The sequence below is a fragment of the Pseudophryne corroboree genome, chromosome 6, assembly GCF_028390025.1.
Source record: "Pseudophryne corroboree isolate aPseCor3 chromosome 6, aPseCor3.hap2, whole genome shotgun sequence".
NCBI classification, from domain to species: Eukaryota; Metazoa; Chordata; class Amphibia; order Anura; family Myobatrachidae; genus Pseudophryne; species Pseudophryne corroboree.
This window is the reverse complement of record NC_086449.1, coordinates 196,453,508-196,471,778: the sequence shown is the minus strand read 5'-3', so window position 1 is coordinate 196,471,778 and position 18,271 is coordinate 196,453,508. Positions and strand designations below refer to the sequence as shown.

Genomic DNA, 18,271 nt, shown 5'->3' with positions numbered 1-18,271 from the left:
TTGGAATTACCCCCAGAGTGTAGTAATTGAGGAGGAGTAGTGCACCCTGTAATACAGTTAGTACTCTTCCCCTCTTCTTCTTTATTACAAGGTGTGAGACTGTGGAAACGTAACTGCTAAATCACTTACGCTATAATTTAAAAACCATTCTAGTTTACATGTAATGAATGACCTTCCATACAGAGTTACTTGGAGACATTCTGGTCAGACCTGAAGGCGGCATTGGAGCTATACGAGTCTCTCCGACAGGCCCAGCAGGAGAGAGAGATTGAGACCCGGGAGGGTAATGGTAAGGAGTACCAAGAACATCTCCCCGTGGAGGTTCTGGAAGCTGGCATTAAATCTGGTAGATATAAACAGGTGAGTCAGGGAGACAGTCACTTACATGAACGTAGTTTATTTGCAGCAGCTACTTTAGGATGCACTGACCATTCCTGTCTGAGCAGGGTGTACTCAGCGTGAACAAGCATCGCTCTCAGCTGGAAGCTTTTGTACGACTCCAGGGCCTCGGAGGCAAAGACACAGGTTAGAAAGAGACACAGCTATCCCAGAATTTACATTTGTTGGCCTCAAAATGTTAGGATTGCTATTTTTTTATTTTGGTGTCTTACAGTGAAAAAGTTTTAACCTCTTTTAGACTTATCAAAATCGATCTATTCATTTTAAATGGAAAGTTTATTTTCAGTGTATTTTTCTATATCTTAAAATATATACAGCTGTCTGTTCCAGGAGACAGGTGTAGTTACTATGGCTCTGATCCATGTTTGTAAGTAAAGCACCCAACTTTGTGTCTGGAACAAACCATGTTGCCATGCAAGGGGAGCAAATATATTTAGATTGTTTCTGTGCAGGGTAAATACTGTCTGCTTTTGCACGTAGCCCACAAATGTTAGGCAGCTTTATTTTTATACTGCAATTTAGATTTCAGTTTGAATACACCCCTCCCAAATCTAAATCTCTCTGTACATTACATTTGCCCCATCTGCAGTGCAACATGGTTTTGCCTAGTTGCTTGCTTTTTTTGCTTTACTTACAAACATGAATCAGGCCCAATGTATCTGGGTTGCTAACTGCCAGAGTTGTAGTTTTTTTTCTTTCCGTTTTTCTGTCCCCCCCCCCCCCCCCTTTCCTATGCATGCCTATGTCTCTCCTCCTGTCCTATCATCATTATCTCCTTCCCCTGTCTTTTTCTCTCTTGGCCAGTGTTCACCTAATAGTTTTTTGTCCCATTTCTTTTTCCTTTCTCTCTTCCTACTACCATGTCACTCTCCCATTCTCTTCCCTGCTGACTTTGGTCTGATCTAAGTTGATATATCATCTGTTTATGGTGATGCCAATCTTGTCAATATAAAGGTACAGGAAGGAGTTGGGGTGGGCTTGAGTAGACTGAGCGACAGGGATGCCGGAATTGAGGAAGTGAGTAATGAGCATTTGAAGATGAGGTGGGGTGAGCTTGGTTGAATTCAGAGACGGGTGGGGGAGGAGCAAAGGTCAGGTGGGAGGGACATGAGATGGGCTACTAACAGCTCTGAGGGGAGGTGGGACTTCCCCCTCAGCTGTAATAACCTAATTTAAGCTGTTTTTATAAGGGATAAGTAAATGATTAACGTAAAGTAAAATGAGGTCTGTTCTGCAGGATCTGCATCAATTTACCATCTTGTAGCTGGCAGCAAATATTGTGATTTTCACTAAATATGGGTCAACTAAGGTGTGCACCTAGAAGTGCCTGAAAGCAATGGAAATATGTTTTTGGTTCTCAGTATTTCATACAGTCACATAGTTAATTCCTGTCAAACCATTACGGACAGGCTATATGAGAAATCTAGTTGTCGCCATATGTTTCTCCTGCGAGTCTGCCTTCTTCCAACATACGGCTCATTACTCACATAATTATTTGTGATACATGCCTCATAGACAGGGAGCCACCTTTTACCAAATAAGACCCTGGGCTATATCTGTCACAGACCTGCAGAGTGATGTTCTCATCCATGGTACCAAGACCCGGAACAGAGCAATCCATGGAGATGTGGTGGCCGTGGAGATTCTTCCCAAATGTGACTGGAAGGGGAGGACCAGAGCACTGTGTGAGAATGAGGCAGATGAGAGAGCTGGGGATGCACAGAATGAGCTGATGATGACTGGTAGGTAGAAGGAAGCGAAAATAAGAATTTACTTACCGATAATTCTATTTCTCATAGTCCGTAGTGGATGCTGGGGACTCCGTAAGGACCATGGGGAATAGCGGCTCCGCAGGAGACTGGGCACATCTAAAGAAAGCTTTAGGACTATCTGGTGTGCTCTGGCTCCTCCCCCCATGACCCTCCTCCAAGCCTCAGTTAGGACACTGTGCCCGGACGAGCGTACACAATAAGGAAGGATTTTGAATCCCGGGTAAGACTCATACCAGCCACACCAATCACACCGTATAACCTGTGATCTGAACCCAGTTAACAGCATGATAACAGAGGAGCCTCTGAAAGATGGCTCACAACAATAATAACCCGATTTTTGTAACAATAACTATGTACCAGTATTGCAGACAATCCGCACTTGGGATGGGCGCCCAGCATCCACTACGGACTATGAGAAATAGAATTATCGGTAAGTAAATTCTTATTTTCTCTAACGTCCTAAGTGGATGCTGGGGACTCCGTAAGGACCATGGGGATTATACCAAAGCTCCCAAACGGGCGGGAGAGTGCGGATGACTCTGCAGCACCAATGAGAGAACTCCAGGTCCTCCTCAGCCAGGATATCAATTTTGTAGAATTTTACAAACGTATTTGCTCCTGACCAAGTAGCTGCTCGGCAAAGTTGTAATGCCGAGACCCCTCGGGCAGCCGCCCAAGCTGAGCCCACCTTCCTTGTGGAGTGGGCATTTACAGATTTTTGGCTGTGGCAGGCCTGCCACAGAATGTGCAAGCTGAATTGTACTACAAATCCAACGAGCAATAGTCTGCTTAGAAGCAGGAGCACCCAGCTTGTTGGGTGCATACAGGATAAACAGCGAGTCAGATTTCCTGACTCCAGCACTCCTGGAAACATATATTTTCAGGGCCCTGACAACGTCTAGCAACTTGGAGTCCTCCAAGTCCCTAGTAGCCGCAGGCACCACAATAGGTTGGTTCAGGTGAAACGCTGAAACCACCTTAGGGAGAAACTGAGGACGAGTCCTCAATTCCGCCCTGTCCGAATGGAACATCAGATAAGGGCTTTTTCAGGATAAAGCCGCCAATTCTGACACGCGCCTGGCCCAGGCCAGGGCCAACAGCATGACCACTTTCCATGTAAGATATTTTAACTCCACAGATTTAAGTGGTTCAAACCAATGTGACTTTTGGAACCCAAAACTACATTGAGATCCCAAAGTGCCACTGGAGGCACAAAAGGAGGCTGTATATGCAGTACCCCTTTTACAAACGTCTGAACTTCAGGGACTGAAGCTAGTTCTTTTTGGAAGAAAATTGACAGGGCCGAAATTTGAACCTTAATGGACCCCAATTTCAGGCCCATAGACACTCCTGTTTGCAGGAAATGTAGGAATCGACCCAGTTGAATTTCCACCGTCGGGCCTTACTGGCCTCGCACCACGCAACATATTTTCGCCAATTGCGGTGATAATGTTTTTGCGGTTACATCCTTCCTGGCTTTGATCAGGATAGGGATGACTTCATCCGGAATGCCCTTTTTCCTTCAGGATCCGGCGTTCAACCGCCATGCCGTCAAACGCAGCCGCGGTAAGTCTTGGAACAGACGGGGTCCTTGCTGGAGCAGGTCCCTTCTTAGAGGTAGAGGCCACGGATCCTCCGTGAGCATCTCTTGAAGTTCCGGTTACCAAGTCCTTCTTGGCCAATCCGGAGCCACGAATATAGTGCTTACTCCTCACCATCTTATCAATCTCAGTACCTTGGATATGAGAGGCAGAGGAGGGAACACATACCCTGACTGGTACACCCACCGTGTTACCAGAGCGTCTACAGCTATTGCCTGAGGGTCCCTGGACCTGGCGCAATACCTGTCGAGTTTTTCCCAACGGTTTATAATCATGTGGAAGACTTCTGGGTGAAGTCCCCACTCTCCCGGGTGGAGGTCGTGCTGAGGAAGTCTGCTTCCCAGTTATCCACTCCCGGAATGAATACTGCTGACAGTGCTATCACATGATTTTCCGCCCAGCGAAGAATCCTTGCAGCTTCTGCCATTGCCCTCCTGCTTCTTGTGCCACCCTGTCTGTTTACGTGGGTGACTGCCGTGATGTTGTCCGACTGGATCAACACCGGCTGACCTTGAAGCAGAGGTCTTGCTAAGCTTAGAGCATTGTAAATGTCCCTTAGCTTCAGGATATTTATGTGAAGTGATGTCTCCAGGCTTGACCATAAGTCCTGGATATTCCTTCCCTGTGTGACTGCTCCCCAGCCTCGCAGGCTGGCATCCGTGGTTACCAGGACCCAGTCCTGAATGCCGAATCTGCGGCCCTCTAGAAGATGAGCACTCTGCAACCACCACAGGAGGGACACCCTTGTCCTTGGTGACAGGGTTATCCGCTGATGCATCTGAAGATGCGACCCGGACCATTTGTCCAGCAGGTCCCACTGGAAAGTTCTTGCGTGGAATCTGCCGAATGGGATTGCTTCGTAGGAAGCCACCATTTTACCCAGAACCCTTGTGCATTGATGCACTGAGACTTGGCTCGGTTTTAGGAGGTTCCTGACTAGCTCGGATAACTCCCTGGCTTTCTCCTCCGGGAGAAACACCTTTTTCTGGACTGTGTCCAGGATCATCCCTAGGAACAGAAGACAAGTCGTCGGAACCAGCTGCGATTTTGGAATATTGAGAATCCAACCGTGCTGCAGCAACACTACCTGAGATAGTGCTACACCGACCTCCAACTGTTCCCTGGATCTTACCCTTATCAGGGAATTGTCCAAGTAAGGGATAACTAAAATTCCCTTCCTTTGAAGGAATATCAGCATTTCGGCCATTACCTTGGTAAAGACCCGGGGTGCCGTGGACCATCCATACGGCAGCGTCTGAACTGATAGTGACAGTTCTGTACCATAAACCTGAGGTACCCTTGGTGAGAAGGGTAAATTTTAACATGAAGGTAAGCATCCTTGATGTCCCGAGACATCATGTAGTCCCCTTCTTCCAGGTTCGCAATCACTGCTCTGAGTGACTCAATCTTGAATTTGAACCTCTGTATGTAAGTGTTCAAAGATTTTAGATTTAGAATCGGTCTCACCGAGCCGTCCGGCTTCGGTACCACAACAGTGTGGAATAATACCCCGTTCCCTGTTGCAGGAGGGGTATCTTATCACCTGCTGGGAATACAGCTTGTGAATGGCTTCCAAAACTGTCTCCCTGTCAGAAGGAGACATCGGTAAAGCCGACTTTAGGAAACGGCGAGGGGGAAACGTCTCAAATTCTAATTTGTACCCCTGAGATATCACCTGAAGGATCCAGGGGTCTACTTGCGAGTGAGCCCACTGCGCGCTGAAATTCATTGAGACGGGCCCCCCACCGTGCCTGATTCTGCTTGTAAAGCCCCAGCGTATACTGAGGGCTTGGCAGAGGCGGGAGAGGGTTTCTGTTCCTGGGAACTGGCTGATTTCTGCAGCCTTTTTCCTCTCCCTCTGTCACGGGGCAGAAATGAGGAACCTTTTGGCCGCTTATCCACGAAAAGACTGCGCCTGATAATACGGCGTCTTCTCATGTTGAGAGGCGACCTGGGGTACAAACGTGGATTTCCCAGCTGTTGCCGTGGCCACCAGGTCTGAAAGACCGACCCCAAATAACTCCTCCCCTTAATAAGGCAATACTTCCAAATGCCGTTTGGAATACGCATCACCTGACCACTGACGTGTCCATAACCCTCTACTGGTAGAAATGGACAACGCACTTAGACTTGATGCCAGTCGGCAAATATTCCGCTGTGCATCACGCATATATAGAAATGCATCTTTCAAATGCTCTATAGGCAAAAATATACTGTCCCTATCTAGGGTATCAATATTTTCAGTCAGGGAATCCGACCACGCCAACCCAGCACTGCACATCCAGGCTGAGGCGATTGCTGGTCGCAGTATAACACCAGTATGTGTGTAAATACATTTTAGGATACCCTCCTGCTTTCTATCAGCAGGATCCTTAAGGGCGGCCATCTCAGGAGAGGATAGAGCCCTTACAAGCGTGTGAGCGCTTTATCCACCCTAGGGGGTGTTTCCCAACGCACCCTAACCTCTGGCGGGAAAGGATATAATGCCAATAACATTTTAGAAATTATCAGTTGTTATCGGGGGAAACCCACGCATCATCACACACCTCATTTAATTTCTCAGATTCAGGAAAACTACAGGTAGTTTTTCCTCACCGAACATAATACCCCTTTTTGGTGGTACTCGTATTATCAGAAATGTGTAAAACATTTTTCATTGCCTCAATCGTGTAACGTGTGGCCCTACTGGAAGTCACATTTGTCTCTTCACCGTCGACACTGGAGTCAGTATCCGTGTCGGCGTCTATATCTGCCATCTGAGGTAACGGGCGCTTTATAGCCCTTGACGGCCTATGAGACGTCTGGACAGGCACAAGCTGAGTAGCCGGCTGTCTCATGTCAACCACTGTCTTTTATACAGAGCTGACACTGTCACGTAATTTCTTCCAACAGTTCATCCACTCAGGTGTCGACCCCCTAGGGGGTGACATCACTATTACAGGCAATCTGCTCCGTCTCCACATCATTTTTCTCCTCATACATGTCGACACAAAAGTACCGACATACAGCACACACACAGGGAATGCTCTGATAGAGGACAGGACCCCACTAGCCCTTTGGGGAGACAGAGGGAGAGTTTGCCAGCACACACCAGAGCGCTATATATATACAGGGATAACCTTATATAAGTGTTTTTCCCCTTATAGCTGCTGTATAGTTAATACTGCGCCTAATTTGTGCCCCCCTCTCTTTTTTAACCCTTTCTGTAGTGTAGTGACTGCAGGGGGAGAGCCAGGGAGCTTCCCTCCAACGGAGCTGTGAGGGAAAATGGCGCCAGTGTGCTGAGGAGATAGGCTCCGCCCCTTTATCGGCTGCCTTATCTCCCGTTTTTTTTAATGTATTTTGGCAGGGGTTAAATGCGTCCATATAGCCCAGGAGCTATATGTGATGCATTTTTTGCCATCCAAGGTGTTTATTATTGCGTCTCAGGGCGCCCCCCCCAGCGCCCTGCACCCTCAGTGACCGGAGTGTGAAGTGTGCTGAGAGCAATGGCGCACAGCTGCAGTGCTGTGCGCTACCTTGTTGAAGACAGGACGTCTTCTGCCGCCGATTTTCCGGACCTCTTCTGCCTTCTGGCTCTGTAAGGGGGCCGGCGGCGCGGCTCTGGGACCCATCCAAGCTGGGCCTGTGATCGTCCCTCTGGAGCTAATGTCCAGTAGCCTAAGAAGACCAATCCACTCTGCACGCAGGTGAGTTCGCTTCTTCTCCCCTTAGTCCCTCGATGCAGTGAGCCTGTTGCCAGCAGGTCTCACTGAAAATAAAAAACCTAAACTAAAACTTTCACTAAGAAGCTCAGGAGAGCCCCTAGTGTGCACCCTTCTCGTTCGGGCACAGAGATCTAACTGAGGCTTGGAGGAGGGTCATAGGGGGAGGAGCCAGTGCACACCAGATAGTCCTAAAGCTTTCTTTAGATGTGCCCAGTCTCCTGCGGAGCCGCTATTCCCCATGGTCCTTACGGAGTTCCCAGCATCCACTTAGGACGTTAGAGAAATCTGGATTTTGGGAGAGACGAACCAATCCTCTGTGTGTTCAGTACATGGAGAGCGGAACATTTAGCGCTGCTCACAGTCAGTCTTCATTTTGTCACATCTGTTTTCAGGTCGTGTGGTGGGAGTGCTACAACGGAACTGGAGGGATTATGTGGCTACTTTTCCATCCAAGGAGGAGATCCAAAGCCAGGGCAAAAATGCCCAAAGAGTGCTCGTAACCCCTTGGGATTATAGAATCCCCAAAATCCGGATCAGCACCCAGCAAGCGGAAGCTCTGCAGGCAAGTTAAACACATAGGGGTATATTCAATTGAAGTCGGATCCATTCCGACATGCATTTGTCAGAATGGATCCGACAGGACCTATTCAATGATTTGGCCGTTCCCGACAATCTCAATCTGACTTTAAAAAAAGTGAGGGGGAGCAGGAACCCAGTGGCTACAGCAGCGTAGCAGGAGGATGGAGCACCGTCGCCTCTCTTGCTGGAGCCGGGTGGACACTGCATTGAGCAGCGGCGGTGCCCCATTCTCCTGCTATGCTGTTGCAACCGCTGCTCTCCCCCTGTCACCCTGCTGCTCTCCCTCGTCTCCTCCTCGCAGCTCCCTCCTCTCCTCAATCCAACCTGTCTGATTTGGCCCCGTTTCCGACAGAAGTACGTGGATCGGCGGCTATTCCGGCGATCCACGTGCTTTCCGACAAGTCAGGAAATACCGAGGTCTATTGAATAGGTCGGAACCCCTTCCGACCTAAAAAAGTCGAAAACTGACGTCTTTCCGACAGATGGCAGCTTTCGACTGCAATTGAATATACCCCATAATCTATGTATGACTGATTAGAAAGTGAACCATTGTGGTGACTTCTTTGGTGTTTCATCAGGACACCATGACCATGGCTTGTGCACTGCCTAACTATACGCATTTGTTTTGGCTGCTCAGGATTATCGTGTGGTTGTGAGAATTGACTTCTGGGAGTCGTCCTCTCTCTACCCAAATGGACACTTTGTGCGTGCCCTAGGGCGCATTGGTGACCTGGAGGCAGAAATAGCAGCTATTTTGGTGGAAAACAGTATTAGTATGAAGCCGTTCTCTGAGGCTCAGGTCAGTTCTTCTCTGATTATAACAGTAGTTCTCCCAGGCTGCAAAAAGGAAAATGACAACATATAAAATAACCACTACTAGTGTTCTGTCTGCTGGTTTGGAACCTATAATCTAGCTACAGATTACAACTAAATGTATTTTATGAATACCAAAATCTACTGTATGTTCATACATCGCACTATAGACATGGCACCTACCATACAGTCAATTAATATGTAATGGATCTGACAGCATATACTTCATGCACATTCGGCCCTTTGTACAGAATGCTATTTCTTGTCTGCTTACACCATGATGTGACTTCTCCGCAGCTAGAAGAAATGCCAACTAACACTCCAGAAAACCCATGGATGGTGGCAGCCGAAGAGGCTGATCGATTGGATTTGCGTGAGACTCATTTGGTATTCAGCATTGACCCAAAGGGCTGTGAGGATGTGGATGATGCCCTGTCCATCCGGGCACTGAACAGTGGGCACTTGGAGATGGGTGTTCACATTGCTGATGTTACACACTTTGTGAAGCCTAACTCGTATACAGACGTGGAAGCAAAGGCAAGGTTAGCATGAGCATACTGCCACTCATCGCAACCTGCAGTGGGGTTTCGGTGCTAAGCTGACAGGGGAAGTATCATCTGCTTAGCTAGTCAGTGTAACATGCTACCCCTATGCTGTAAAGGACCATATAATCTAATAAAGGCATCCCCTAACACTTACCGATGTATATAAAATATTCCGTAACATGACAGAACTTGAGAAACTGTGAACCGGCATGTGCTCTAGCTGTGGGCAACCTATTATTGTGTTATTTTTCCTCATTAGAGATAGAAGTGGCTCCTCTGTTGGCATGTATGATGGAAGTCTGATAAACTTTCCCACACAAATCATAGCCTTATTTCAAGTATGTACAGTTCTGATCAGTTGGATGGTACTTGTGATTTAATCATTCTTTGAAATAAGTCTGTGATACTTGTGTGGGTCGTCATTTTTTTTTTCTCCATAGATTGCTATTTGCCGGTTTATCCAAACTCACTATAATGTATTCCTGCTTCTTACATTGCTTCACAACAGTGTATTCTGTACTTCCTCCTGCTCATACTCTTGTGTGATAAATCTAATCCTCCATCCCTCTTCTCTGTCCCTCGTACAGGGCCACCACATACTACCTTGCTGACCGTCGCTATGATATGCTGCCTCCTATCCTGAGTGCAGATCTCTGCTCCTTGCTGGGGGATGTTGACAGGTAATACTGTATAAACCGTAAAATGTATCATAGCAATAATATATATTTAATAAGAAGTTCAAGTAGTGCTGTATACACATTCTGAAGCACTGTATACTAGCTTACCCAAAAAATTTAAGTGGTTGGCAACAAATTGGGCTCTGTTCATTGTGTTCATAGCATCCTGCACCTGTCACAAACCGTGCAGTTCCTCTTTCCTGTCTGGGGTGTCCGGGATCCGGTCTCTAGGTCGACAGTGTCTAGGTCGATCACTATTGGTCGGCAGGGTCTCTAGGTCGACATGTTCTAGGTCGACAGGTCAAAAAGTCGACATGATTGTTTTTTTCTCTCTTTTTTTTTTTTTAACCTTTTCATACTTAACGATCCACGTGGACTAATTGGGGTTCCCAGTCACTCTACCCTGTCGACATAGTTACTGTCGACCAACAGTGGTCGACCTAGTTACTATCTACCTTCCATACCACACCCGGGGTGTCCTACACTGCTCTGGTACTCCTAGCACACTCTTATTGCTGAGACACAGAGCAGAGAGTAACACCCCAGGCGGGAAAGAGGAACTGCATGGGTTGTGACAGGTGCAGAATGCTAGAATGAACACTATTGTTACCCCTCCAAGCTACCCTACGCATTGCCACCATTGGCAAGAAGTCTCTCCACATATGGTTCTCTGAATGATGCTTATTAATTAAAAAAAATCTAGTGGTAATCGCATTAGGTGACTTGAATAGAAATATATACATGTAACAGTATGTAAATAAGGTATTTTATATATAGAGAACATTAATCTTCAGATTTACATTTATAGAAATGGTAATGAGCATCCATTATTTTATAGTTATGCATGAAAACACTTATACTGCAATATCCACAGCGCCACCACCTGATATAAATGTGAGCAATTTAAACCCCCACATTTTCCTGCACATTAAATAGTTTAAATCGCTTTTGTTGAAGTATTAGCAGTACTGTACTGTAATGCTTAGCAAAGCCCTTGCATTGAAAATGTGTTGATGTATTCAGGACTCGTGGACTGAATGCCCTCGTTTACTTTATATAATATGTGCAGTGTTTATTGTTCTATTATCATTCATTGATATCTATGCAAATAAGCTGGATGGTGACTTTTTATTTGTGCCCAGGTATGCGGTGAGTGTAATATGGGAGCTGGATAGCACCACATACGAAATCCAGAGAGTGTGGTACGGCCGGACTATCATCCGCTCTCGCTACAAGCTCAGCTATGAGGTGGCTCAGCAGCTTCTTGATGGTGATCTTGAGCCACTGAACACTGAGCCTGAGCTACAGCCTCTCTTAAAGGACTCTGCTCAGCTGGACCGTCTCCTATGGGCAATACGTAATCTGACTGAAGTTGCTCAAGCTGTCCGGTCACGGAGAGATCAGGGTGGAGCACTGGAGCTTGAAGGGGTTGAGGTTCGGATTCAGTTGGGGGAGGAAAATAGCATTGATGATTTGGTCCCCAAGCAGCCTTTGCAGGTCCATGAGACTATAGCAGAATGCATGATCCTAGCCAATCACTGGGTAGCTAAGAAAATCTGGGAGCGTTACCCTCAACAGGCATTGCTCCGCCTCCACCCGCCTCCACGGCAGGAATTCTTCAAAGAGATGAAAGAGAGCGCACAGGCTAAGGGATTTCATATCGACACACGGTGAGTTGCTTATGTCTAGACATATGGATTATTACATGTGTTCTCTACCAGCCGCTGTGGATCTAGATCACTTATGAAAAACATGATTGTAAAAATGTGACTATATAAATAATAGGCTCACGGGCCTACATTCAGGCTCTGAACAGGTCTTAATGAAATAGATTATGATGTAGTATGGTACAGCTGCTTGTCCAGTGTGCCCCATCATGCCTATGTCTTTCATTATGAGAAATTGAATAACTGCTAAGCAAAAGTTAATACACAAAGTGGGTATACATCGGGGCACCAACTTACTGTATCAGCTACAGTTCCAATGGAGGTCATTATATGTTGTCTCACAATTTTGGCATGAACAGCGCATATTAGGAGGTACAAGTCAAGAAGGGGACAATTCATTTCAGGATTTGCTACTGAGAAGCTATAATGTTAATGTACACCGTATACCAGCTTATTCATTTGTCTCCATTGTCCACCCCAGATCGAATAAGTCTTTGGCCGATTCTCTAGATAAAGCCATTGACCCATCTGATCCTTTGGTGAACCGTATGCTGCGAGCGATGGCCACACAAGCCATGTCCAACGCCCAGTATTTCTCCACCGGCTCGTACACAGAGGATGAGTTCTATCACTATGGTGAGTGGGGCGTGGTGTGGTATAACTGGGTGGGAGGTTCCACATTGCTTGGCATATGCACACTTTACTCAGAGTAGACAATTCATGAATTTATTAATGTTTATATGCCGTAATGCATGACCATAAAGCTACCACAGCTTTGCACTGTACATATATAATGTAACCATGTCATTTTGCATTCACTGGACTTAAGTTTGTTGCAGTATTATTCTTATTATTTATTACACGTTATTTATATAGCGCATACATATTCCGCTTTGCTTTACAGAGAACATTTGCCCATTCACATCAGTCCCTGCCCCAGTGGAGCTTACAATCTATATTCCCTATCATAACCATGTATACGCACACACTTACACAATAGGGTTCATTTTGTTGGGAGCAAATAAATTACCAGTATATTTGGGGATTATGGGAGGAAACTGGAGTACCCGGGGAAACCCACGCAAGCACGGGGAGAATATACAAACTCCACACATTTAGGGCCATGGTGGGAATCAAACCCAGAACCTCAGTGCTGTGAGGCAGTAATGCTAACCATTACACCGTCCATTCTGCCCACCATCCGTGCAGTACATAAATATGTGTCCTCATACATTATTCCCGTAGTTCCCTCCTCGTGCGCCAGGTCCATTTTCTCACGAATTTGCAACTCCAAACGATGTGTACCATGGCTGGCGGGATGCTAAATGGCACCCCCCATACACACTGCACAATGGGTAATGTATCATTGTCCCCCACATTAAAAATGCATGCCATTGTTTGCTGGGTCGTCCCACTAGGCGCACAGCACGCCCGACGTGGCGACCCAGGGAATGACCCGCAGGAGTGCCTGATCGGCTATACACTTTAGACTATATGGGCATTATATTGTTCTTATCCACCTCAGAATGATGTATCGTCTAATGTGCACCCGGGATTAGTCTCAGAGCAATAACACTGCATCACATGATTTCCATAATTCATTTGATATGCGGCGCTTGTATATCTATATACAAAGAGAAAACAAAGTTGCCTTGTAGTGGTGCACACTATTAATAATAAAATTTTACTTTTAATTTGTATTATTTACAAAACCTTTTGTGAAATATAGGATAAAATATAGAAGTGAAAAGAAAGAGAGAGTGTTTAAAATAGGACTTCCTGCACACAGGGTGCCCGCAGACTGTAAATCTATATGCCTTTATGACGTACAGGTATCTATATGTTTTGCTTGTGCTTATTCATAAATATTATGCAGTTTCCAGCAGTTGTTCGTGTCTTATTCTTTATTGCCCTATTGGTGCATACCATCCAGTTCCAATAATTGCTTATATGTTGTTCCTTATTTCTTAATTTCTCCTTCATCCACTAGGGGCCACTGGAGCGCAGTTACAATGGGGAAATAGTAGGCAGTAATTGGGAGCTGGCACTTTAAAAATTCTAACCCTGTGGCTAGCTCCTCCCCTACTATCTCCCCTCCAAGCCAGTCTTTAATTTGTGCCCAAGGGAGCTGGTTCACTTGGGTCTTCTCTGAAGATTTTTTATTTTTTTTTCTTTAATCTTACTTGCATTCACAGACTGGCAGCTTTGCCACTGCCAGTCTGCACCGTGGGATGCTGCCGGCAGGGTCCCATCGCAGCTGCGTGCGGCTCGGGATGGGCCCTGGCTGAAGGAGACACTAAGCTCTCTGGAGTCGGCCGGACACTGCTGCGTGCGGCGCGTGTCGGGGCCGCTCCGTCGGCAGAAGATACCGGCAGCACGGCAATGGTAAGTTTACGTGGCCGGACACCGCTGCGTGCGGCGCGTGTCGCGGTCACTTTACCATATTATGCAGAATGCCCCCCCTTCCTTCCCTTCCCTTCCCTCCCTCCCCCCTCCCCCACCACTCGCTACAGGTTTTTAGTTAGGAGGTGACACGGGGCTTGAGTAGCTCGGGCTACTCACTTTACATTAATATTTGATTATTTATTACTGCAGGGGGGAGGGACACGGCACTCAGAGGGCTTTTCTCCAGCCCGCGCTTCCGTCCGCCCCCCTTCCCGCTCGGATCCCCGCTCAGCGCGGCTCACAGAGCCGCTACGGGGATCCTTCAAAGCGCGCAAAGCAAGTTTAAATTTGGCGCCTTTGCGGAAGGGGGCGGAGCTTAGTCCCGCTCTGCTCCGCCGGAAACAGCACGCGCTGGCGCCCACTTCCTTTATCATAGCGCGGGACGGAGAAGCCACGCCGGAGATCCTGTATGTGAGACAGTTACAGTGGGGACAGGGGGCACGGGGGGCATAAAATCCTTAGTTCAGCCTGTCACTGCACATTATAGGGCAGGATAGATCGGGCTGCTGGGGCTGCATTTTCCCTGCTCTCTCCCCTCCCTCCACTTCTGCTTATTGCTGTTACCTGTGGGGGAGGGTCACAGTGGTGGTGCTGCCATGGCCAATAAAGGCTCCAGGACAACACAAAAACAGGTTCATATTTTATGTGAGGAGTCAGAGCCATCTGCTCAGCCCTCCTCAGAACCCCAGAGCGCCCCAGCATGGACGACACAACTCTCAGAAGTTATGTCTTTGCTGACTAAGGAACTGAAGGCCTCTCGGGAAGATAGAGAGGCGGCCCGGTTCCGACAGCTTGTCCCGGTACCGGAGCAGGAACCTGCATGGGCTGTCTCTTTGGCTAAGTCCGTAGAAGGGCTCTCCAGGGCTGTAATCCCTTCCCAAGCCCCGTCCTTTAGTCCCTCTCAACAGGCTTCTAAAAAGAGATTGCTAGCCTCTGTGTTACAGGACTTGGACGATGATATGCCTCAATTAGATGAGGCGGGGTTAGATGTACAGGAAGCCACTCGCAGGCCATATAGGGGTCCCTCCTTTCGCTCCTTTCGTGCCCCTTCTTCCAGGTTTCGAGGCCAGGCCAGGGGAGGAACTTCTGCCTTCCGTGGCCATAGAGGTAGAGGCAGCGGCAGGGGTAGAGGTTCCGCAGCCTCAGCCCAGTCAGAGGGTAAGTCCTCTACCACTACTACCGCATGACGGGCTTCCCTCCCACCTGGGAGATCGCAGGGTGGGAGCTCGTCTGTGGGAATTCAAGGAGATCTGGGTACAGTCCTGTCCAGACGCTTGGGTCCGGGATCTAATCACTTGCGGTTACAAGCTCGATTTTCAGGAACAACCGCCCCAGCGTTTTTTTACCACGGGTTTACCAGTTTCCGACAACCGAAGAAGTGCCTTGCAGGCAGCGGTCCAGAAGCTTCTATCCGCAAGGGTGGTGATCCCTGTTCCCTCTCATCATCGGAAACAGGGCTATTACTCAAGCCTGTTTCTCGTGCCGAAGCCGGACGGCTCGGTCAGGCCAATCCTGAACTTGAAGGATCTCAATCCACATTTGAGAGTTTTCAAGTTCAAGAAGGAGTCCCTCCAATCTGTTATTGCGGGGTTGGAAAGAAACGAGTTTCTGGCATCCTTAGATATCAAGGATGCATACTTACATGTTCCCATTTGGCCTCCTCACCAGGCTTTTCTCCGGTTTGCAATACGGGACGATCATTTCCAGTTCCAGGCCCTTCCCTTCGGTCTCTCTTCTGCTCCCAGAGTGTTCACAAAGGTCATGGCGGTCACGATGGCCCTGCTTCGGAAGCAGGGTGTGACGATTGTTCCCTATCTGGACGATTTGCTAATAAAAGCAAGCTCGACAGAACCGTTGCTTCAGAACATCCGGCTGACACAGGACCTTCTGCTTCGACACGGGTGGATCCTGAATTTCCCGAAGTCTCAATTGTGCCCCTCGCAAAGGCTGTTGTTTCTGGGGATGATTCTCGACACGGTCCGTCAGAGGGTTTTCCTTCCTCAGGACAAGATCCTGTCTCTGCAGACACTGGTAAGGTCGGTTCTTCTACACCGTCGGGTGTCAGTGTATCTGTGCATTCGCCTTCTGGGAAAAATGGTAGCAGCGTTCGAAGCTCTTCCGTACGGTCGCTTCCACTCGCGACCGTTTCAGCTGTGTCTTCTACACCAGTGGTCAGGATCTCATCTGTTCCTTCATCAAAGGGTGACGCTATCTCCAAAGGCCCGGTTGTCACTTCTCTGGTGGCTCCAGTCGTCGCATCTGTTGGAAGGAAGGCGGTTCGGGGTATGGGATTGGACTCTCCTCACCACGGACGCAAGTCTGCGAGGCTGGGGGGGCAGTGACCCTGGAACATCGGTTTTAGGGGCGCTGGTCAATACACGAATCCGCTCTGCCCATAAACATTCTCGAACTAAGGGCGGTGTACAATGCTCTGCTTCAGGCTCATCACCTACTCCACGGTCGAGTGGTCAGAGTTCAGTCCGACAACGCCACGACGGTGGCATACATCAACCGTCAGGGCGGCACTCGCAGCCGAGCAGCAATGAGGGAGGTCACCAACATCCTCCTCTGGGCAGAAAGATATGCTCTGTCCTTCTCGGCGATATTCATTCCGGGAGTGGACAATTGGGAAGCCGACTATCTCAGCCGGCAGGACATGCACCCGGGAGAATGGTCACTACATCCCCAGGTGTTTTGGCAACTGGTCCGCCGGTGGGGAAAACCACAGATAGACCTCATGGCGTCCCTCCTGAACCATCAGTTGCCTCTTTATTACTCTCGGACGAGGGATCCGGCCGCGGCGGGCGTGGATGCTCTCACAGCTCCTTGGAATTTCCAGTTCGTTTACCTCTTTCCTCCTTTCCCACTGTTGCCGCGGGTTCTGCAGCGCATCGAGAGAAGACGCTCTGGTCCTCCTGGTGGCTCCGGATTGGCCACGCAGGGTTTGGTACTCCACCCTGCACCTGTTGTCAGTAGCCGAGCCTTGGCCCCTGCCACTACGAGACGATCTTCTACAACAGGGTCCTTTTCTTTATCCAGACTTACGCAGGCTACGTTTGACGGCGTGGCTGTTGAGAAAGCCATCTTGAAAAAGAAGGGGATTCCTCGTACGGTTATACCTACTATGCTTCGGGCTAGAAAGTCAGTCACATCTTCTCACTACTACCGCATTTGGAAGGCTTATGTAGCCTGGTGTGAACATCGAGAATTTTCTCCTTCTGTGTTTTGCTTAGCCCGCCTTCTCCGTTTTTTGCAGGCAGGTTTTTCAGCAGGCTTACGACTGGGTTCACTAAAGGTGCAGGTCTCTGCTCTTTCGGTTTTCTTCCAGAAAAAGTTAGCCCTGCTGCCAGAAGTGCAGATGTTCTTTCAGGGAGTTCTTCGAATACAGCCTCCCTTCCGCCCTCCGACAGCACCATGGGACCTCAATTTGGTCCTCTCCTTTCTGCAGTCCTCATTGTTTGAGCCCCTGGAATCAGTGGAGATCAAATATCTCACTTGGAAGGTGGTTCTTCTCCTAGCACTGGCTTCAGCTAGACGGGTGTCGGAACTTGGGGCTCTCTCTTGTAGGTCTCCTTACCTGGTGTTTCATTCGGATAGGGCTGAGCTTCGTACTCGTATGTCTTTTCTACCTAAGGTGGTGTCTGATTTTCATATCAATCAGCCTCTTGTAGTTCCGTCTCTCTCGGGGGACTCTCCGGATTCGAGATCATTGGACGTTGTCAGGGCGCTCAGGATCTATGTGGATAGGACTTTAGCTATTCGAAAGTCAGATTCCTTATTTGTTCTCTACGATGCTGCTCGCCGTGGTTGGCCGGCTTCTAAGCAGACTTTGTCTCGATGGATTCGACTGACCATCAGTCAAGCTTATTTGGCAGCTTCTCGGGAACCTCCATCTTCAATTTCGGTGCACTCTACGCGCTCTGTGGGACCTTCGTGGGCGGCTGCCCGGGGGGTCTCCATCAATACTTTATGTCGGGCGGCTACTTGGTCGGGCCGACATACATTTGTCAAATTCTACAAGTTTGACACGTTTGCGGCCCCTGCATCACAGTTTGGCCGAGCGGTT

The 18,271-nt window shown here is 48.2% G+C and overlaps 1 protein-coding gene across 2 annotated transcripts in view; it reads left to right on the top strand.

The window, feature by feature from the left end:
- DIS3L (DIS3 like exosome 3'-5' exoribonuclease) overlaps positions 1–18,271 on the top strand; it is a 94,538-nt gene that overhangs the window by 33,558 nt on the left and 42,709 nt on the right. For both annotated transcript variants that reach the window (XM_063925576.1, XM_063925577.1), the window contains 9 exons: positions 184–360; positions 447–525; positions 1,965–2,141; positions 7,872–8,041; positions 8,696–8,857; positions 9,169–9,413; positions 10,004–10,096; positions 11,236–11,763; positions 12,242–12,396. In XM_063925576.1, the coding sequence (XP_063781646.1) occupies positions 184–360; positions 447–525; positions 1,965–2,141; positions 7,872–8,041; positions 8,696–8,857; positions 9,169–9,413; positions 10,004–10,096; positions 11,236–11,763; positions 12,242–12,396 (1,786 nt within the window). The remainder of the gene's footprint in view (positions 1–183; positions 361–446; positions 526–1,964; positions 2,142–7,871; positions 8,042–8,695; positions 8,858–9,168; positions 9,414–10,003; positions 10,097–11,235; positions 11,764–12,241; positions 12,397–18,271) is intronic.